General features: G+C 40.4%; 1 protein-coding gene across 1 annotated transcript in view; it reads right to left on the reverse strand.

Moving 5' to 3' along the window:
• The window catches only part of SPOCK1 (SPARC (osteonectin), cwcv and kazal like domains proteoglycan 1), a 257,730-nt gene extending 239,323 nt beyond the window's left edge, over positions 1 to 18,407 (reverse strand). The window contains exons 1-2 of the mRNA XM_048961050.1: positions 17,847 to 18,407; positions 17,370 to 17,537 (exon numbers count right to left, since the gene is read on the reverse strand). Coding sequence (XP_048817007.1) covers positions 17,370 to 17,537; positions 17,847 to 18,392 — 714 coding nt within the window. The 5' untranslated portion in view covers positions 18,393 to 18,407. The remainder of the gene's footprint in view (positions 1 to 17,369; positions 17,538 to 17,846) is intronic.
• Between the last annotated feature and the right edge of the window lie 5,051 nt (positions 18,408 to 23,458).

Consider the following 23,458-nt stretch of genomic DNA (forward strand, 5'->3'; position numbering starts at 1 on the left):
CTACCAGTAACAGCTCAATGGGAAGGCAGCAGGGCACACATTAAATAAGAGTTGTGCCACTGAACAACTGCTATAGAACAATTTGGATAATGCTCATTTCCTGACTTGAAATTGTCTTTGTGTTTCTACACTTACAAATTGACTTAAGGCTACTGCTTTATAGAGCAAGAGGCTGAAAACATTGAAGAAAAATAGGCTTCTTTTCATTATTTTCTTGTCTTCAAAAGGAAAGAGGCTTTAAGTTCACGACTAAGGTTCAACGTTTTGATGGAAAAATCATGGCTAAACAGAAATTTGGTCCCAGAGGAATCAGTCAATCTTAAAAACAGCTATTCAAAAACTAAAATATCCAACATCTACAGCTGGCTAAAAGTTGGAAACTTACAGAGGTTTGAGTTCAAGAACAGGAATTTGATTTGATTTTGATAAGCAACACAGGCAAGAGAGCCACACGTCAGAAATAGAAGTGTTCAACCATGAAACAAGAACAAAGGCAACTATTAAGAATGGTTTAGTTTTGTTTAAGGTGAAAGCTTAAAAGGACCAAGATGTCAAAAGTCTTCCTGAAAATAATAGCTAATCTCTCTCAGTGACTAATATTTCAGTCCTGCCAGCACTCGGAATTCAACAACACAGAAATGGAAAAGAAAATTCAGTCACCTCGTCATTCTGAAATGGTCCTATAATGAAAGCCATTGAGGTGGGTTCATGAAGCAGTATCAAGCCCACTCAAACAGAAGACAAGCTCAGTTTTAAGAAAAATTAAAATCCAAAATAAAACCGATCTCACAAAATATATCCTGTGAATTTTTGTAACCCACAAAGCAAAACACACAAGCACGATCCAGAATGTCCTGTAACAGTCATTTACTCAGAAATGTCAGCAGTTTACACCACTTATTTTTAGGTCTGCCTGCAACCTTACAGGTTCACACTGTGATTTTGTCAGATGCTGAGCCTTATAGGGTCAGTTTGGGTTAACTCTTGTAAGACCAGCTGCTACATTTCAACCTGCAGACAGCAGCACTTCAAAGGTAGGTAAAGTGTGTCATGATTTCAAGAAGTCTTAGAAAGCAAAGCAGTCACTGGAGGATTTTCCAAAATATTTTTGTAGGACAAACATCTGCTTTTTGGTAATTTATCTATATTTTATGGCAGAAAACACAAACGTTTTCTGATACAAACAAAATCCCACTGCAAGGACTGAATGACAAAATTACATTAAAATTAGTGGTTTTTCCACTGAAAACAGCTTTTCAAATTTCCAGTTGTGCAACTGCATCTCAAATGTCAACCAGCAGATAAATAAATGTATCACTAAATGTGAATCCTGCCAACATCTATGAAAATTCCAGTACAAAAACAGTAAGAAAAAATAACAAAATATAACTGAATAGGAAGAGAATTCATTTTTCTTTTACTTCACAGTGGGAGCACCACAACTGCTTGCTTGAACAGCTTACTGGGATCTACAAAAAGTCTCTTGGTTGCATTGGGTCTGAGCACAGACAGAAAAACAAGCACACAGAAGGTACAGCTTATAGGGTGGTTAATAGCTCAAGTGCAAGAACCTCAGCTGATTTTCTTGGAAAAAAAAGAGGAATTTATATGCCTCACACTGAACTTTGCCAGGCTCTCAGGGAAGCTGTTTCAATGGGTAAGAGATCAGGTAAGTAGGAACCATGGTTTTCCAGGAAGAAGATAAGAGAACCTGGGAGAAGGTTTATTATGATTCTTTGGAACACAATGAAGTGCTATCTTCAATCTGAACATGATAAAGCTTTATCTGTGCAAGTACTTGCTTCATTATAAACAGCAATTTGAATAAAACTTCAGGCATGGTACTGAAGACATACCAACATTGCCCACTTAGCACTTGTGGCTAAAGAAGTCAGCTTGCATAATATTGTAGAGGTTCTGTCCTCTTAGGGCAGTGGCATACTCTCTTCAGGTATGAAGGTGACCCTGTGGTGGATAGTGCAGGAATACACACCAGCTATCAGGGACCCACACTTAAGATCAAAATCAGACTGATCACAACACCGTAACTTTGGATGAAGGAAGTCCATGGGCTGTGATTTACTGGCTAGCAATACTTGGAAGCAAAATTTCAGGGGACTTGGATAAGGAAAGAAGATAGGAAAGATAACTATGACAAGGGAGGTGAGAAGGATTAGCACTGACAAACTGCAGGAAAAAGGAAAGACAACTGTGATGACAGAGTGAAAAAAAACAGTAAACAGAATAAGAATTAGGAATGCAAAGTCAACCAGGAGACCGAGTAGAGATGTAGATTCTGTATTCCAGAGTCAGCTGCTATGATACAAAGACAAAGCAACAGAGAATAAGAAAGGAGATGGAGAAGGGTAAGGAGAAACAGCTGTATTGAAAGTCAGACATTAGCACTCTGCATGAGAATGTGGACCATAGATGCAAGAATGAATGACTTCAGGCAACAGAGAACTTGTGCAAGTCCTGACATTTTGAGGGAAGGACCACCTGGATAGCTGCACACCTTCACAGAGTTCACACAAGTGCATGAAAAAGACTTTCAGGATGACATCCTCTGAGGTAAAACATTCCTGCAATGTTTGTTGGGTTTTTTGTTTGTTTGTTTTTTTCCTCAGAAGTAAAGGTTGTAGCCATGAGAACACTGGCTTTGTCATTCTCCATGTGAAAGGAGGCAAAAAGGAACTCCTCCCTCACTGGACAAGTGAGACAAAAATAAAAATGCTCCCAAGCGAGTGACAGCTTTTTAGCTCATCTTTACATCTAACAATGACAGTTGTTTGCATGACTCAGATGGATGATTCAACCAATGCTGTCTCACAGCTCACTCCAGAAAGAAAAGTGGGGGTAGGGAAGGAGAGAAGACATTTATTTTTAAATATGCCTGCTAACAACCTTTTTAGGAGAAATCCTTTAGAATTCTTTTTTCCCTTGAGAACTGAGATCCTCCTTAAAGTCGACTTCAGAGAATACACCAAGTCTAAAGGAGCAAAAAGGACATTCTTGGAAGACATTGTGTGGCAATGCTTGGTCAAGTCTTACCCAAGAGACAGAAATCAAGTTCTTGTTTGAAGATGGCTGAAGAGACCCACAGTTTTGATAGTTCTGAAACAGCACTGTCTAGTGACTTATTAATTATTAGAGAAGCTAAGCTCTCATCGCTTCCTATCCAGCAGCCATTATATCTTTACAGGCTGTTCAAATTAGTGAAGAGACCAGCTGGACAAGTGGACAATTCACATCAACAGCCTGCAGACATCTTATGTATCCTCTTTTCATCCGTAATGAATCCAGATCCTGTAACCCAAGATGCTTTGATTCCACTAAGACTTCCTTACCTAAGGCATGCACCAGATTTATTATGAATTAAATCTCAGGAAACACACCATCTACCCTTATGTAAGTCAATGAATATTTAAAGACCATATATTTCAAATAACATCAGTAAGGTGTTTTAGCATTTCCAAAGGGAGAAAATGTAACCTGAAGGATAAGCCTTACTAGCAGCAGTCCTCTCAGAAATACTAGCTTAACCTTGCACAGAGCAGGAAGATATCCTCTTTGTCTTTCCAGAGACACTTAGCTTAAGTATGAAATGGTCACCAAATTGAGTACAAGGCAGAGAACTGGTTACCAGAAATAAAATAAAGATCCCTTCCAATTAGATCAAGAAAATTAGGATTTTTCCCCCAGAGCAGCTATGCTACACAACTGCAACAAGCAGAAATTCCAATGCTCTTCTGGGATACAACTGTCAGAAATGCCAAATGATTTAGTGGCCTAGCCCACTCATGTGCAATCATATCCAGGCCAAGCACCAACACTCTCTCAGGCATCAACCCAGGAGCGCTGCCAATTGTATAGGGATGAAAGCAGCATCAGCTGGATACTCTTTTTAACACTGGCTGGTAGCCTGCCATTTCATTTATTAAGCAAGGCTGTCCAAGATTTTTAGTCTGACATTTGCTTATTGGTTTTATTATCCAAATTACAGTGATAGCTCCCATGGCTTCACTTTTGGGAACTTCCTATGAATTTTTGAAACACTAAGATGTGTCTATAGAAAACAGCCTATTTCTTGTATTCAGTAAGGTTAAGATCCAGACTTTAGAGACTACAAACCCATGTATTTCAGTCTGCTATTCCCAAAAGTGAAAAAGCCATTTAATTCAAACGATGAGGCTGAAACGAAGGAAGAGCTACTTCGTACCTTCCCAGCTTTTCCCTTTCGCACACTGCATGTCCTTAACTGAGCACAGAACTGAAATCACTGCCAGATTCACATGGAGTTATGAACTAGAAGACAGGTAAAAGCCAAGACAGTTGATGTATTCTATGCAGGTATATGAAGAACAACACTACCCATCTCCTACACACGCTGTATGTGTATAGGTCCAGTAAAAACAATTCTGCTCAGAAATGCTAAACAGGCAAAGGGCTTGCACTGCTGCTGACATATAACGAAGAAGGGAGGAGAGAGCTTTATGATCACAGCAGGGTGTAAATGCTGCATGATTTAAGTTGAACCATACATTTGCCTTACCAGAAAGCTCAGGAAGGTAGACATACCTCCAAATCAGGAATTTGACCTATAAACAGTGTTTTAGAACAAAGTGGTCAACAATTCTCATTTCCCCTTCCCCCAGAAGGGAACACTTTCCGTGTAGTAAACGTCTTGCTTTATAAAATTGCTTTTTGTTTTCCCTCCTGTCATTCCCCTAAAGTGCTAGCAATGAGCTGTTTACTCCCTGACTTCAGATTTCATATGGCTTTCTATAACATCATGCCAGGCATATTTTTCACGTTCTGCTCCTGTAGAAAATAACTTAATGATACTTTTAAAAAGAACAAGTCGAGTTTCCAACCCTTTGTAACTTCTTGTGGTATGTCTCCTATGCTACCTCAAAGCACTTGGAGCCAGTCAATAAACAGTCCTAGATAATACTCTGCTGGGACACTCAGGATGTCTTCATTTCTTCCTTATTGCTTACAATCACATCAATGCAAGTTACAGCCTAACCTGAAAGGAACGATTCTGCAACTCAGCAGGTAACAGTAAACTCTGTCATTACAGGGAATGCTATATAATTCTTCAGCCTTTCAAGACAGTCGAAGCTGCGAGTAGCACAGCTGCTGCAGCATCGGATCCTGGGTGATAAATCTTGTTATTCCATACTTTCAGCAATTAAGAAACATCTACCTCTGAAGCCAAGAACTTGTGACAGAAGCTACTGCTACGGTGCTCCTGGGAAGAGATTCCATAGACTGCAGAAAGTGGCCCACAGGCTCTAACAGAATATAGTTTTCTGCCAGCTCTCCCCAGGCATGCTATCTCTTAGAGAAAGCCATCTCCTCTGATATTACAAGGCTGACACAAGGCAGATGTACAGTTAAGTGAAATTGGGAAAGAAACCAGGTGAGGAGAAGCTTACTATTAAGCACTTGTTACAGTGAAGAAAGAGAAGAGAAAAACCAAGGTATTGCAGTTGCTCAGAGCTGCCACTGTGATGCATAAAAACAAAACAAAACAAAAAAAAAACAGATAAAACATTAAAGAATTAAAGAACCCATCAATTGAACTGAATAAGAAAAAACAGTTCAATGAAGAAAATAAAGAAACTGGACAGTGCACCCACACAGAAGTTAAATGGCAAACACATGAAAACCTGAGCTTTCATACTGGAAACATCCCAGGTCAGTTTTACACAAAAACTGGAGATAACGAAGGTTTGTAGGCAGGTGCAAAGCTATCTACTTATTCCATGAAACACTCACTGTGAGAAGATACAGGGAGCTTATGATGGAATAAGAAAATACAGTACACAACACATTGAAATTTATAGCTCAGAATATGGAGAAAAATGCAAGCTATCAAACATCATTTCACTGGATGTTACAGATACTGCCTAAAGTACACAGCACACTTTTAGAGGTAATAGCAATTCCAAACAGAGGAAATGGCACTACTGTTTTCACAGAAGTATTTTATGTCCACATCCATACAGTCTGCAGGTATAAAGAATGATATAAAATAGTTTCAGAGACAAAGAGACTGCCCAATTCACCGTGACTATTCAGGTAAATGCAGGTCATCTCACAGAGACAAACATTTTAACAGGGCTTCATTTATCCTTAAAAAAAGGTTTGATCTAAGTTGGCTGGTTGCAATAATCCATTCAGTACCTTTGGGATAGAGAAATACCATGTTTTTACCTCATTGATGAAAAATATATTTACAGTATTTTCCTCTAGCAGCCTTCTTTTGTTCCCCTTGCTTTTGCTCTCCTGAAAATCAACTGTATTTAACTTCTGAATTTGGAGAACCATATCACTTAGGTAATCAATCAGTTTTTACATCTGAGATCTCATCATTCTGAGCTTTACCTCATATAAATCTCAGAGATTGTGCCTGCAGGTCTGCTCCTGCTTTCTAAAAAGATTACATGAACCAAAAGAAATCACTTTCCTTTGCCCTCTGGCTTTCAATGTGAAACAAGTGCCATGGTGAAATGCTGACAATATCTTCTCGTGTTTTCCAGCTTTGAAAAACTGCAGCACAACTCTGGAGTTGAAAGTACACAAGCAAAATATAAGAAGTTTTTGTTATAATAAGCTACAGTATGATACTTCCCAACATTTTGGCAGATGACATAATTGTAGTCTTCTGCATGGAAATGAGGACAGAAAAAAAAAAAATCTTACAGACAATTCATTCTGTTTGCTCCATATATGAAGACATGAATAACAATTCATTTATGCAGAACAACAGAAGCTTGAAAATCATCCTCATACCGCATGAGAAATTAGCATTCAGGAGCTGTTTGAAATGTCCTGCTTTATAGAGGTCCTACACACACTGAACTTCACCAGCTGTTAAAGACTTTTCCTTCTTTACTCTCAGCAGGGCTGCATTAAGCACCATCCGAGGGAACAGAGCAACTGCTTTCAAATGAACTTGCAGCAATGCATGATCGTTCATTTAGTGGATGTTCTGTTTTAAACCAAGATTCTGCCATCTGTTCCTGAGTTAATTACGAATGCTACAGATATCCACAAACACACTGCAAGGAAAACATGCGTTAAAGCACACGTATCCCTGCCACAACGCATCTTTGTTGTTTATCACATTTAAACCAATACCACTTACCACACAAGTCTCACAACAGGAAGACCACAGAAGCAGATGTTTACAGCTTCTCATCTGACAATAAGCCAACCATGGTTTCTTGGAGTCCAAAATGTTTTATGTATACTCAGCAAGAGAATCATCACAACCATGCCCAGAATCACATACACTTCTTAAGTAGAGGTTACCAGAAGCTCACGAGGACTCTTGCTACCTGGGTGTGGGCCATCAGCAGCTAACAGCTTGCAGTTGTATCCTCTCCAAATCCCTTCCTATTCTTCTCTCCGTCCAACCTCAGCAATATGATCAACTTGGAATCCTCTCTAATGAAGGGCACATTTCACCATATCTACCTACTTCCCATTTCGTCTGTGTAATTCCACTACCTAGAGTCACAGACATATGGCATGTTCTTTGCTTCCTCTTTTACCAAGTATTTTCTGTGATGACAGACCTCAGATCTAAACCAGATCATTCTAGCTACGATTTCCCACCTAATACAGCATGCCTCCATCTCACTATCTGACTGAAAACAAACCATTAAGCATTTTGTTATAGCCAACTTGCTTTGTTACATAAGTACTTTTATGAATAATTGAACTAGTAAATCTGTGGCTACTGATGTGAATTACTCTACGTATCTTTATGAACAAATCTCTTTGGTGTACCAGTTCTCTTCACCTGCCACAATTGCTGTTGAGAGTTACTGACAGTTGTGCACTATTTTTCCAGTTCATATTTATTCTAATTAAATGTCACAATTCCTTTCAGAATGTTGTTAGACTCAGTGAACCATAATCTGGAGATTCATACTTGTGTTTAAGGAATATTCTGGGCAATTCTAAATTTAAATTACTAATTACCCCATGTCTATAATGTCCTGAAAGAAGAAGAGTTCCTTCTATAATGGGAAGTAGTTTCTTTTTTAGCAAGATGAAGCGAGTTCTAAAAAGATGAGTAGATTGAAGCTTACTAAGTTTTGCCAGATGCAGTTTGATATTATGATAAAGCAAGATTCAGGAAATCTGCTTAGCATTTTTATCTTTTAATTGAAAATACTTAGTCCTCCTTCAATATGATATTAAGGCTGTACTTATCTAGTACTTAAAGACAAAACATTAGTCTAACATCAGGAAGGTTGGCTAGCCTTGCTTCACATAGGAAATATGGATGAAGTTTCTCCCTAATATACCGAGTGAAGCTTATGTTAGCAAACAAGAAATTAATTTAACCCACTAAACACTGCTGTCAGATGCTGGCACGTATGCCCAAAGGACACTGCCAAGCTCCACCTCTCTGTATTCAAGTATTCAGATCAGTAAAAGAGCACTGTTCTGGGCCTCACGTGACACCAATTTTGTTGTTAGATCCGGCATTAGGTTGATGGATAACTCTGAAACAAGTTTTATCCTCTGCTTCCACATCAGTCTAATCTAGATCTACAACTTGGTATGCATGACCAAGTCAAAAAATTGCTTTGGGAATTTGGGTGGGAAAGAATGCCACAAAAGAGCAGATTAACAGAACATCAGGAATTGGCTTCTCCACACACACTGTGGAGTAACAGGGTTCTTCCAGGAACTGGAACTGCCCAAAGCACAGTAGTCTTGGATGAAATTCTATCTCAGAACAATTTATTTAATTTACTACTGTACATCTGTAGGTACAGTTAAGTTTTCAGCTACAGAAGTTATTAATGTGCACCCCTGCGTCCCCTGCAATAAGATGGAGAGGGAACACACTGGAGCAATATGGAAAAGCAATTCTTTTTTGTACCAGTGTAGGGAAGGTCAATGGAAATATTTTCCATCTGATGTTTTTGGGATGACAGTACAAGAAGAAAATGCGAAGCAGTCATAGCAGCTATGGGGAGTGAAAATATATACAGAAGTGGAATCACTGTCACTGCATTTCTGAAGCATCTAAAATTCATTTCTACTGATACTTAACAATTACCATTTAATTCTACCACAGATCTCGACATCCCTAGCACAAATACAAACACCACTCTGAAAACAATTTTCTCCACTCCTTCCTTTGAGAAAGTAGCTCAGCCTCCTCCTGCTACAGCCTCTTGTCTGAACACTGCAACAATCATTTTCAGCATCCATGGGGGAGAAGTTAAAGCATCTCCTTGCTCCTGCCTGCCCACTCACTCCCAGACCCAGAGACTGCAGCTGCCTCTATTGCTTTGATCTTCTGTTCATATTAAAGTTGCCCAAGCATTACAACAAGAAGAGAAAGGCATAGAGGATGGTATAAAAGAACAGGAGACAGAGCTGAGATAGATATCTGAATAGCCAAGGAAACTCAAGCACAGAAAGGCAAGGACTGTTCTCCAAGCTAGAAAGTACTTAAAATTAAAATTTCCCAATTGGACAGTTACAAAATAACCTGTATAAACAGACAAGAATCACTGTCTCTATCAATTCCAGTGTTTGCCAGAATCCAGTGGTATGCCATGATGCATGGAAACTTTTCTTGAAAGCCAGCCTGACATAGTTACTTCAACCGCAATTTTTTAATCAAGTATTTTTCTATCTGCCCACGAGAAAGCAATCAGCAAAGTAGATTTATGACATTAAGTTTATTAAGAGGACAGCCAAAATCACAATTAATTGAAGCCCCCTTGTATCTATTTAATGAGAATGATTTTCCGTTACCCTGGATTACAAACCAAGCTGTAGAAGTGACAGATAAAAACCATCCTGGTTCCTGCCAAAGCCTCCCTTCAGTAGCTTAGCAATTACTTATCTGTAAACTTTATTTTGAATCATATCTTCGCCTTGAAACTCATTAAGCATTAGACATCCAGTCCAAATGTATAATTCAATTTTAGCTGCCAACCTGCAGGAGCTAATCCACAAATGATAACACCACAGGTGTTAATCTACCTGATGATAGATTATTCAAAGCTAAGGGTTGATATCTTTGCTGCAAAAAAAGTCCGGCATAAAGCTGAAACAAAGTGGTGCAGATACAGAAATTCACATTGGAGACAGCAGCATCACCTCAACTTAGCTGTGTCAACTCCACTTTCTTGTTTTGGGATTGGCCAGATGTGTCTTTTGTAGACTGGAGATGTTTGATTTTCGGATTGAAGCATCTCCCTGGAACAATGAAGCTATCTATGCTGTCATAAAAATATACAACTTTCAGCCTTCTCCAATTCCATAGTGCCCTCCATATGCAAAAAATAGCTATTTAAATTGGTCTTTCATGTATAGTACTTTGTCTAAGAAAACAGGAAGACAAGGAATACAGCAGTTAAACTCAGGCTTTGCTGAAGTCAATGATAGCCTGCTCATCAGTATCAAAAGAACCTCACTGCAGATCTTTTGGATTAATTTCATTTTTGGTTACACAGAGAAATACATAATTGAACAGCCTTTGAATAAACACATTATGAAAGAGAAAACTAGTCCTCATACTTCAGATGTGGTATTTGACAGAAAGCAGTAAAATTCCAGAATGATTACTCTAAAAATTGGTAGAAGATAGCAATGCAAGCTTCAAACACACAGGATTTTGTTGCAGGAATGTAATTTGTTGCTGCAGTCCACAAAAACTATTTGAGTTATAACTTGAAATGCAGAAACTAACATCATAGTTTTCCACTGATCTGTTGAGCTTTAGAGTCGCAGGTCATTCCTAGGCAAGGTGGATACGTGTCAAGTCATCATAAAGAAGTAGGCTCTCTGTACCTCCCAAGTTAATTATTCTGACATAAATGCCATTATTATTCCCCTTCCCACTGCAGAAGGAAAGTGTCAAGTCTGAGACATGCATTATCACTAAGCATATGTTCTGCTCACAAAGAAGCAAAATTGCTTCTGACAGGTTCTTAGCGATACCAGGCAAAGTATTTGCAGGTAGGCCAACAGTCACATACAGAAAGAAGAGTTGTACTCACCCCAGTGGTGAAGGGGCTCTCTGCCTACACTGCACTCCCTTCTCAGGAAGCAGCCCAGGTCCTAGGGATGCTCTCCCTCCTGTGGCTGACCCATGTATGAGCCCACCCTGGGTCCACCCCTTCAGATGGCTTGCAATTTGCCTGTGCCCCCTGGGCCAGCTGCACCCCTATACCAGGTGCTCAATCATCGGTTCAAGGCCCGACCTAACAGCTCCCCCACAGCATGTCTGTGCTGTTTGTAAGAAGCTAATAGTGAATTACATTTGCACAAACCTGGTCCCATATTCTGCTACTCTTTTAAACTTCATGCAGCTTTGGCAGATGCATCTCAGTTGTACTTTGCAATTACATTTATATTCCAGCCTTGTCTCTCTGTTGAATAAGGATTGCCCTAAGAGAGAAAGTACGCTAGTGCCTGAGTGAACTTGTAAATCACATTTCAACTCTATTGTGTTTCAGTCCAGATCCACCAGAATCCAGGCACACAGCCCTCACCTTCCATTAAATCTCAAGGTGGTCATGGAATGATAATCTCCTAGGAAGCACGTCTGAGGTGCCTGTGTCCTGTTACATTACCCAGCCACTTTACTGTCAGGATGCATTCATTAATTAGGTATTCTTTAAATGTACTGTAACCCCCCCTTATGACTGTCTTACTCACCATGTAACTTCCAGGGCCTGAATGGTTTCACCAGGAATAAATTTATCAATCACTACTATCACAAGAAAAATCTGTCATTACATTTGAGATGAAGAAAACAGAAAATGCAATTGTGTAGTAATAAATTGTGGGTGAGACAGTACTTTATTTACCCTGTAGACCTGAACATCAAAGAAGAAAATGCCATCCTAAATTAAGTAGCTTCGCCTTAGCATTGACTGTACTGGGTGTTATCTTGGAACAGGTCCTTGGTAGTGAGATCACATTGAAAGCATGAACCTGTCATGAAAGAGACAACATGAATAAACCAGACTACACCAAAAGTCCCACGGGATCTGATGCTTGAGTATCTGAGATGGAGTTCCACCAGACTGAAAACTACATGGACAGGGAGAAAGACAACCATCTTCAAGGGGATTTAATCTGAACAAAGAGGTGGGAACTAAAACTCAAAGGCATCTGGAGTTCTAAAATACAAAAAATCCAAGTTCTTTTATTACAACTGATTGTATCATCATCTGTTTCGTTATCATACAGCTCCGTTTTGAAACAGAACTCACTGATTTTAGAACCATAGACCTGAGTGGATTAATGTCCTTTTATCCTAAAATCAAGAATGAAGTTATTTTTGTTAGCAATTTTTTACTTCTCTATCTCAATTTTGTACAAAGTAGCTTTTGGTATCCCTCTCTCAAAGCACTTTCTGAAGCAAATCTACCCTTGCAGAATTGGCTTTGCAATGTATACCATCTTTTCCTACGACACTTAAGGCCATTTGACTCACCAACTTTGTAAAAATTTGTCTCTCTTTAATTTCACTGATCAGTAGTGCTCCCAATACTCCTAACTGAAGTATTCTCTCCTATGCTTTGTATAATTTTATTTCTTCGTCAGAACCAAAAATCTTTTATTTTGTGCATTTTTACAATACATTTCCTCTCTTCAGAGGAGCACTACTTTTGTTACTTAGAATAACTCTGAAGAATCAATAAAAGCACACAGATTTTCCCTCTCATCTATTTCAAGCTAAGCTGCCAAGACCCAGAATAAATTCATTTTAGCTCTCAGTTCCATGACCTTCTGCTTTGTACTTTAAAATTTCGTTTCTGTTACTTGAGTTCTCAAGGTCTTCAAGTTCTACCTGCTTGGTATTCCAATCCTTCTCCACGTTGGCCAGGCTTTCCAGCTCTGCTATCAAATTTCACTACCACAGACTCCAAATCATGGGCAAAACAAATGAAAGGGGTTAAGTGGAACAAGAAGAAAAGCAGGTGCAGAAACGGGAAGTCGCCAAAACAAAGCTCCTGAATCCATCGTGGCCAATGGTGGAGCAATGTATCCCCTTCAGTTCCTGGTCCTGTATTTGCTTCACCACCTCACACTGCGCCTCTGCATAGGTGTGAGGATGAACTCAGAGAGGAGTTGTACATGAATAAAGGCCAAAATCGTTTCTTCATCAAACTGTACCAAGGGCTGGTGGTCTATGTCAACAGAAACCTAATACATAACCTGATCTCTTACATATAACTGCTCATAGTTATATGCAACTATTTACCTACAATGAATTTGTGAGATTATATCTATATATACATTTCCCATCCTGTTTATTAGGCAAGTATAGCTTGAAAACACCTCAGGACATATGATGCATGGGAGCATCAACATGACAGCTTGAACTGAAACTGCAAGCAGTAAAATCCAGAGAAATGGCTCAGTTAATGCTCAGACATGGTCTGGCAACCTTTCATACATAAACATGCACTGAAACCAGTTTGTGTCAGTATTCTTCGCTTTCATTCCCATAGAAATTCCTCATATGGTTTGTATTACATCCTCTAAGTTCTTTTAACTTTTTTTCTTTTCCACTTTCGCAGTTTAATCTATAGCTAGTTGAACTTATTACCTCTTTTATGTAAGCATTAATAACGTGACATAAGTCCAAGCAGAATTAACAGAATTAGTGTGTTCCCATAATCTTTGATGTAGACAGGTCTAACACTACAAGGGCTTTTATTTTGTGCCAAGCCTCTATGAACACAATGAGACTTTGCAGCTTACAATAACATGTATGGCTATCCACATAATGAGTGCTTTCTGAGACTTTAAGGATTCGCTTCATATTCAGGTGCTAAATTTGCACTCGAGCTCCTCTTAAACCAACGAACCTCTCTTGACAGATTTGACTGAATGACGGAGGCCTTAGCATTTGTTTTCATAAATATCAATATCAAAAGCCCACAGCAGACTGGGAAAATGGGGTAGAAGACAGGAATATCAAGTTCAGACCATATTTAAAGCACATCAAAATGTGAGACATCACACCACAGTTGATACTTGATGGCTGGACCATCTACAAGGTTTTCAAGAGCAAGTGCTTCACAACACATCCATCACATGGTCTTAAGTATTCATTAACAGGCTCTGCTTGTTTTAAAATTGAAGCAACTAAATATTGCACAAATTGTGGTCAGGCCACATGAAAAGATTATAATGTGAAGTTCTGGGTTTGTTTGTTTTTTAAAAGAGATCCCTTGTGGCCTTTTGAAAATGTTACAAAGCACGATTACATTATAAACTTCAGTCAGACTGGTGAATTTAGCCTGATTATGTCGATATAACAGAGACTGAAACTGCTGAAAATAGAGGCTTAAACTGCTGTCTTTTCACAGAAGAAATAAGGACTGCAGGGCTGTTAGGTATAACTACCGTGCTGTCTTTGCCCAACAGAAATACAAGCCCTACAGAAAACAAACCACAAACGAACTGTCCTCTCAAATCAGGCCTATCAGACCAATATGGTTGACCAACCAATTGATTTTTGAAAGGATTTCACAAATGATTTTGTGAAAGATGAAGGAACCCCAGTTTAAAATCTTCTATTCAGTTGTGTTCTGTATTGTAAGAGACCAGGTGGTAGTGCAACATTAATGCAGATTTACGTGCAACACAAACACGTGCATACTACAAACAACAAACTGTTTGAAGTGGCCACACCTACAGCAACCAAAGCTGAGCTGCATATACTCAGCGTTCCTCCTACTGTGCACGTGAACACAGTTATGCAGATATTTGTGCAACGTCGTGTATATGATGTGACCTACAACTAGGAAAGCTACTAAAGGTAGTTATGATTGTTACTGCAACATTGCTTCTGCTGCTTTGTAGGGTAGGGCCAAAGCCCTCTGCTCCGTAACAGCTGTTTTGTTTTGTTTTGCCAATAACTGAAAGACCACTTCCAGATTCTTGCACAAATCCCACATTGAGAATTTCATCTAGTAATGATGCATAGTTACTGTTTGAGAATGAAGGGAGGGCAGGACAATAGTTTCCCTGCAATTCAACAATCATAAACAAAATGCTAATCTACAGCATACACAGAGGTTAATTCATGTGTCTTCTCACGAAGCACTTTTCATGCAGTCTACCCCAAGATATTTCAGCCATAAAGCAAGAACCAGATTTCTTCCAATAACATCTCTGCACTGCTGCAAGAAGTGTGCTGTCATTACTACATCTTCCTGCTGGCAGAAACTGTACATATGCATGTCTTCATCTCTGTGCACAGAAGCTCTCACAGAAGATTATGATACACCACAATTACTTCGGTTGAAAATGTGTTATTAAAAGTTTAATTATGTATGCAAGCTTATATATTTTCTCTTTGAAAAAGCTTAGAGGATGATTAGCAGTCTCTATTAATTTGCCACATAAAATGTTTCACGGATAATCATACACAGTTATAACATGCTAGTTTTGAAGTAATTAAATAGAACCATTAAAACAGCTGAATAGAAAGTTATTTAAAATTTGCATGATTTTGTATTACTTGCTTCTGCTTGGCAGAGGACTGGTTTAACAGTTCTTCCTATGGGAGAGAACGCAGGCTTTACAGATTTCGTTTGTATTTTCAGAAAGTCTTAAAATGCCTTTTTCAGTTGTGAAACCTTAAAACATGAAAGAGGTAATATTAATGAATGCAGAATCATAGAATGGCTTAAGTTGGAAGAGACCTTAATGATCACCCAGCTCCAAACCCCCTGCTGAGGACAGGGTTGCCAACTTCCTCTTCCTAAGAGGAGCAATCATGTCTGTGACAATCACACTGGAGGCTGGGGAAAGGAGATCTGAAGAGAAGTTGCAAGAGCTCCAGATTTCTTTACATTTATTTATATAAGGCATAAAAGGAAATCTTCAAGTTCAGTGAATATAATTTAATACAAGTCTCAGTCTGAAAGGAAATTGCTGAAAGATGTGAAGAGTCTCCTGCTATATTTTTGTCCCTAATTAAAAATATTTTTTAGATGAATTTGTACTTTGTTCTTTCAATCTGTGATTTTCAGATGGTGCTAAACTGGCACATCAAGTTGAACACAGAAATTAACATCCTCACCACTGCTGGCTTTTCCAGGAATCTATTATATGAGAACTTCAGTAGTCCCAAGAGGTGAATGTCATCACAGTGACTGCATGCAAATACGCATTCTGATCTAACTGTTGGTGCTACAGATAAATCCATACTTTGCTACACTGAAATTCAGTATGATTTTTCAGACACAGAACTACAGAAAAATATAGAAAATAAGCTAAGCAGAAGCAGGCAACATTTAACAACTGAAGCTTCCTTTTTTGCAATGTAAGGTACATTGTTAAGACTATGGAGAAAACTGCATAACAGCAAACTTTAACTTTGCAATATATAGGAAAGCACCTGAGCTTCCTAAATGAGAATAAATAAATAGCAGACTACTGACACAGCGAACTTACAGAACAGCACTAGCAGAACTGCCAGCCACTCTTCCCTTTCCTACAATCACTCAGCAGCCACTGTACACAAATCCCATGCAGCCAAGAACATTTAACCCCAGTCTGCTCCTGACCAACAGCAACGTTTCCCCTATCCAGCCTTAGGAACACGGAGGGGCATTTCTGTGTGCATTCCAACAAAGCTTTTTCAAACAGACAGACGACGAAAGCAAAAGGAGCTCCAGAAACGCTACACGCATCGCAGCGTTGCATTTTCCATTCTCTGCTCATTTGTGTGCAATACCCCGACGTGTTCAAACTAGTGAAAGCTCCGTGTTAAGAAAGTGATACGTTTACCGCAGGTACATCTAGCAATGCATACTGAAGTTATGCTTATTCTCTAGGCTGATAAGCACTGAGTCAAGGCATCGCATCCTCCAAACACACATCACTGCCAAAATCTCCACGATCTGAATGGACAATAAGATATTTTCTGACAAATCTGCGGGCAGAAAAAAAACCCAAAAACCAACAGCAACCTTCGGTGTTTACCACCTTGTGGCTCGAGCTGGTAAATATTCCCTTCTCACAGACACATTCTTTCCTCATTTACAGTTAACGAGCCCCTCAAGCAGCAGGCACTGAAACTTCTCACAAAGTTCCTCCTCGAAGGAGAGCCGAGAAGCGTTCTGTCTCCATAAGACTGACGTGGAGCCCCATGCACACCGAGATATGGGGTAACCAAGAATGCCAGCACCGCCTGCCCAGCTCCCAAACGGCTCCGAGCATCCTCAGCACACGCAGCAGCCCAAGCTACATCTCTCCTCCACTCACATCTTCTAAAAGCCAGCAGCCACACACTGAAGACGTACAAACGAAGCAAACACGAAGTATGCGCCAAACAAAGCCGTACTTACATCCCTGAATTTGTTCCAGTACTTGTCTTTATCGTACTGCGAAACGGTGCTCAGCCATTTGTCATTGTCCAGGAAATTGCCGTGATTGCTGCTCCCCGTGACGATCTCAGGATGCCGGCTCTCCACTTGCAGGAAGCACCAGGCAGCGATGACCAGCATCCCCGACATCTGCAAGCAGAGGAGAGGAGCGGGGCGCTGCGGGGGCCACTTCCTCGAGCGGGGAAGTTTGAGGAGACCCGGATCCGGGCTTCGCTCCCCTCGCGTTTCTCGACAACTTCTGGCTGCGGAGATGGCAGCTCCGCTCAGACCCACCCAACCGCCCAGCCCTGAGGAGCAGCGGCGAGAGCGCAGACAGAACGCGTTACCCCGCGCCGGGCACGGGCGCCAACCAAGGGCAAAGAACGCGCTACCGAACCCCAGCAAAGCCTCCCGCAGCTCCGCGAACTTCGCACGCCGAGGCTGTGAAGGAGCCCCTACCTCCGCGCGCTGCTGTCGGACGGAGCTCCGCGCTCCGCCGCCGCCTCCTCTTCTTCGCGCGGCTGCCGCTGCTCGGGCGGCGGTCGGAGAGGCGGCGGGTGGGAGAACCGGCAGCCCCCGCCGGGCTCCGTCAGCGGCTGCGGGCGTGTGCGGGCGGATGCGTGCGCGGGGTCGGTGCCAGCAGCCGAGGTCTGGCGCCATCTGCGGGCCGAGCGGCGGCGGTGCGACCGGGAGGGCGGGGCGCTGAGGCGCCTCCCGCGTGCGTAACGCCGTGGTAACGGTCGGTGGTGCGAAGAACCCCGTTCCGGTGGGGAGGTGGGGATCAAATCCCCTCCTCGCGCCCAGAAAGCGCGTGCCGGGTGTGCTGGCAGGGAAGCGGTGCTGCTGATCGTCCTCAGGAGATCCAGGTCTCGTGAAGGGACTGCTGGGAGCACTGTGCCACAGCCGTGAAACAGACCTTAAAAACAAATCAAGCGCCCAGCAAACACCAGCTGTAAAAAGCCTTGGGTAGTACGTGGCAATGGCCTCGTAATGTCCAGAAGTCATGGCATGTCAAAGGCGGGATGGTCACCCCAAACTTCTGAATTTCCCTCCCCTACAACACGGAGATTCCAGCTCCCGCAGCACGTGGAGAAGGCGCGCTCTGTGCCACCCGTTGCTGCCGTGTCCATCCCCAAAAGCCATGAGGAAGGCGCTCCTTGGCACCTGCTGCTGAGTCTTTCAAGGGATAGGAAGTACAGAATTTATTGTCTTGGAAAAATATTGCTTTCTCTCCCCCAGGAAGCTGAAAATGGGGTTAATTCCATTTTTTCAAACGGTTTGGTTGGTTTGTGTTGTTTTGTTCTTTCTTTTTTTTTTTTAATAACACAAGAAAGGGTCAAGTTTATTAATCTTTTGCTGCTGTATCTGTGCACTGAACCCAGCGCACCGTTCTGGTCCTGGATTTGATTTTAAATACAGTTCCTAAATAACACGTAACCACAATAAAAGCCTCTGGGGCTGAAAAAAACAATGAAGGTTTATTAATTTTAACAGCAGAGAACAAGTCTAAACCCAGATAAGTACCCCACATTGCATTTTCCCCTCGATGCACATAGAATCTAATGAAAGCTACATGCCTGCAGGAGGTCAGAACATAACCCAATAAAAACAACAAATAGAAGAAATCCAAACCAAAGCCCTGCAGACGTGGATGTAAATCTGTGCCTAACCACCTTGCTCCGCCTTCCCTTCTACATTGTACTGTACCATTTTTCTAAAGGTTGTCTGGGGTTGCACTCGAAGACACTTCCATTTTGCACAGATGTTCCTATATAAGCATTAGTTTCAGCAACAGGTAAGGATTAAAGAACTTTCCCCTGGCAGAGTGATCACAGGCTTTCTCATTTTTTACTTATACACAGTTATAGGCTTTATGCAGAGTTAGGCTGTATACAGCTCTGTTTGACTCACACGGTTCATCCCAGACATTGCTGGGGATCTGCCAAAAAGAAAAAAGAAAAATAATGATGATGAAACAACAAAAATCAACCCAATCCAATCCAAACCGGACCGTCCTGTTTGCTACTCACAAATACATGAGGATTGTTATATATGTCAGTGCTTACCAGTGTTATGTGGATACACTTGTTATTCCCTTCATGATCCCACTGGAGGTTAGACTAATTTAATCCTCCACTGACCATTTCTGCAATCCATGAATTGCCAGATCAGCTTTGTATAGAGCAGCAGAACATGTTCCCACTAAATTTGTAGGAGTTCTACTTTTTATAGATTTACATCAGATCACTCCTTTAAAACATATTTGTTTTGGCACAGCAGGCCAAATTGAGTCCTTTGGTGACTCCAGTACAGTTGACTTTGCTTAGTATAAAGCAGGCTAATATGCTTACCAGTCGAAGACCTGAATGGTAAACTACAGAATCATTGCATATAAACTAATTACATTCTTACATGCAATACTTGTGTCAGAAATGCATCTTCATTCACTTAATTACTTCATAAAACATGGCTAATCTTTCTTGATCCAGCAAAGTGCAGACTTTCTATTGAACTCTGATAGGAATCTCTATCTCCTCACTGCAACATTTCACCTCCAACCTGTTTATTATCCTTGAATAGAACTGAAACACACTTGCTGGCTGTTTTTTATCTCTGGCCTGTGCTACAGTTGCCTCTAATCCTAATACAAGAATGTAAGAACTCTCTATAGTGGATAATTCAACTGCTTAGTATTTTGGATGTAAAAAGTTTCTTTATTCCAAGTTAGAAGTACTGAAGAGTTAATACGCTTTCAGCTGTAAGAAGTGCCACAATATTGATTTTGGATGTTATTTGCTAATTCATGCGAGCTGTGCAAATCATTTGGTCAGAAGTTGTAATTACAGTCATGCCTTGCCACTTTCCCCGTGCTGCAGCGTGTTCAGGCTTTAATCTGGAAACAGTCTGGTGCAGAAAGCATTCCACACGCAGAAGGATAAAGGGCCGGATCTCAGTTCCAGCTATGTTTCCCATGCAGAGCAGTGCTACAGTTGTCTTAATAGGGCACTTCGGGACTTTCAGTTAATACAGAAAGCCTTCAGCACCCGGATTGCAGACAACATAAATAAAGCAGGATGACTTCCCCTTAGACTAAATAAAGGATGCCTGGAAAATGAAACCAGACACTCGTTTTTACCCTAAAGCCATACTGAACTCATCCCACATCACAGCCAGTAGCAAGCAACTGTCTACCACTAGAGTAAAGCCAGCAGCAAGAGCACACACATGTCATATAAAAGATTCTACTTCCCCAGTTATCTTTGCATGACAGCAAGACTCACTGTTTCACCATCTTGATCGTTTCCGTAGCTCTTAAGGCAGTGGCTGCAGTCTTTGTTGTAGAGTCCTCCAAATCTTCTGTGGAGGTTTAGTGATGGGTTTTCCCCTCCTCTTTTAAGGCACATTTCCACTGAGACCTTTTTAAAAACATTCACACAAGAAAGAAAATCTTTACAGTAGCAAACGTTTAAATTGCATTTCTGCACTTTACTCTGTACCTTCACTACTTTATTAGCATTAGGAAAATTTTGCTCTTGTAATTTCGGTGGATTTAAAAATAAATCACTTTAAAAGTACGTGCAGTGGTACAGACCTTGATTTACCATCCCTTCGTACCTCCTGTACACCGCTGTATCTTTTTAACAGATAAGGGATTTATTTCCTCCTCTGTCTCTCAGGACTGCAGATTCAGCTTTGTTAGCTCTGCTGGGCAATTGTGCAGAAAAACTAGTTTAACCTGTGCAGTAAGTGATCGTTGGCTTATACAAAGCTACTGAGACATTTGTCCATTTTACAATAGACTACAATTTAGAAATACCACAAATACAACTTCTGATTTGACCTCTTTATTTGCCTCTGCTCCTGACTTTTTTTCTATATAAAACAGCCATGTTTTATAGCAATGGAATCTGGAATTTTGCAGGAATTTGCTAAATGCTTGAAACAAGAATGCTACAAGTATGTCAAAGGCAGAAAAATTGTGGTTTTCTAGTGGACAAAGTGACACTGGCTACTTTGAAGATGCTGCAATCCTCTGTGTTTACGTCCTGAACCACTTACCCCCAACAACCCCACATGTTCTGCAACCTATTTACTAGCAGGTATTAGTTGTAATATCCCAGAGTAATGAGAATTGAAATATTGGCCAGTCCTGGGATAAACAAAAGGTGTTTGTAGTTTATGGTAGATGTGAATTAGAAACACAGTGACTCAAGCAAAACAACAGTACAAATAATGGATAAATAAAGTGCTTGGGAGTGGTTTTGGGGGGCTGAGTTTTCACCACCTTGCAAAGCTATCTTGCCTACAGTTGTCTAGAAGAGAAAGGAGAAAAAGTACTTTTAAAATTGAAAAGACTTGAATTCTCACACACACACAAAAAAAATATAATCAAAGTCAAAACTACATTGAAATTGAAAGACAAGATTGAGGCTGGCATAGGCAATGTTTAAGTTCTGTCTTCTGAGGCTAATCCTTCACAATTTCCTCTGTCATCAGTAAAAAGAAACAGGTTCTTCTGAATGATGCCTCAGAGCAGAATTCTATCCTAGGCACTCTGGGTTGTTTGCTAAAGGTTGTTATTGACTCCACAAAGAACTTGCAAAAATAAAGAAGAGGCACAGTTGTGATTACTGTCTTCAGGATGTGCAGAATAATATAACAAAAGCAAACCAAAGAAATGCTACCCCACATGTATCAGTCCGTTCAAGTCCCATCAGTTTGTTCAAGTTGTATCAGAACATTTACCAATTTAATGACTGTATTTTTATATTTAACAGATGGTTTCACTTTCTTATCTTTCTAGCAGATATAGTCATTGTGGCAAAAGCCATCTTCTGTTATTTCGCAGAGTACCTTGTAAAATGGAGGCCTTATTTTATAGTGTCTTTTATTACTACTGGAACTTTTACAATGGATTCCATCACAAAAATTGGTTAGCATAAATATCATAGTGAAGAAATCTCACCATTAAATGCCAGTGTTAACTCTGCCCATGCAATCTTCATTTGCAGGTGGAAAAAGTCATTAGAATTAAATTTGTCCTCAGACTTTATATTCACCTGGAAAGAAAGACTGGTATGAAGTTTTACATCTCTGCTCAGCCTGAAAACTACTACCACAAGATTTGCCATTGCCAGGCAACCTTAGGAAGTTCCATAAACCCTCACTAAAACATATGAACAGAAATGGATGGTTGAAGATCGTGTGGAATGTCACACAGACTTGTCCAAAGTTTAGCATGCTGAGACTGTTCTGAACATCTGTGAGATGCCACAGTACCAAATGATAATAAATAACTCCATTAACACAGATTTCAGGGATTAAATTTGTGTGGAAGCTGGAGCATCATTAATGGCTGAAATACGAAAATTAAATTTGCATTCATGTAGAAATTAAAAAAAATGTCAGGTGTATTTGTTCTTACCCCATGGTATTCTTTTCTTATTTATTTTTTTTAAACTGTTCCTATTTATTCTGGTTTTTTTGTATCTTTGTTTTCTTTTTTCTCTACCACAGACTTACAAAATCTTCATATTCTGAGCTCCTCTTCTTTATGATCATTTCTTCCACAGTTCCCTTTCTCCTTTCAGTTACTTCACTCTTACTAGCCCCCTTTTCTCCTCCTTACATAAATACATACTGAGATCAATAAAACAAGCAGCAGCTTTCCTGCAGACTAGTGATTCAGACTGAAAGAAGTGCTGCCTGATGGACAACGAGTCCCCAAATGCCCTACAACTTCAGGGGCCAGGTCTGGTGTCAGCCCCCTTACCTTACAGTTAGCATCAGACATGATTTTGCTGACCAGAGTGAAAACAACAAGAAAGGAGGATTTATTGTACCAAGTAATCATCTGGCTCCTGCTAAACCCTCTTTTCATTAAAGAAAATAAAACAGAAGTATTGATGTATAAAGATGAAGACAATAAAGAAGAGCCACAAAGGGGCTGTAATGGTTTGCATACTCATAAACCCTTCACAGTCTTCGTGACTCCAGTGTTTTCCTATGGGGGATAATGTTAAGAATGTGCTAGAATGCAGTGCTCTCAGATAATGTAGAGAAACAACTTT

Source organism: Lagopus muta, chromosome 14 (genome assembly GCF_023343835.1).
Source record: "Lagopus muta isolate bLagMut1 chromosome 14, bLagMut1 primary, whole genome shotgun sequence".
In the NCBI taxonomy this organism is placed as follows: domain Eukaryota; kingdom Metazoa; phylum Chordata; class Aves; order Galliformes; family Phasianidae; genus Lagopus; species Lagopus muta.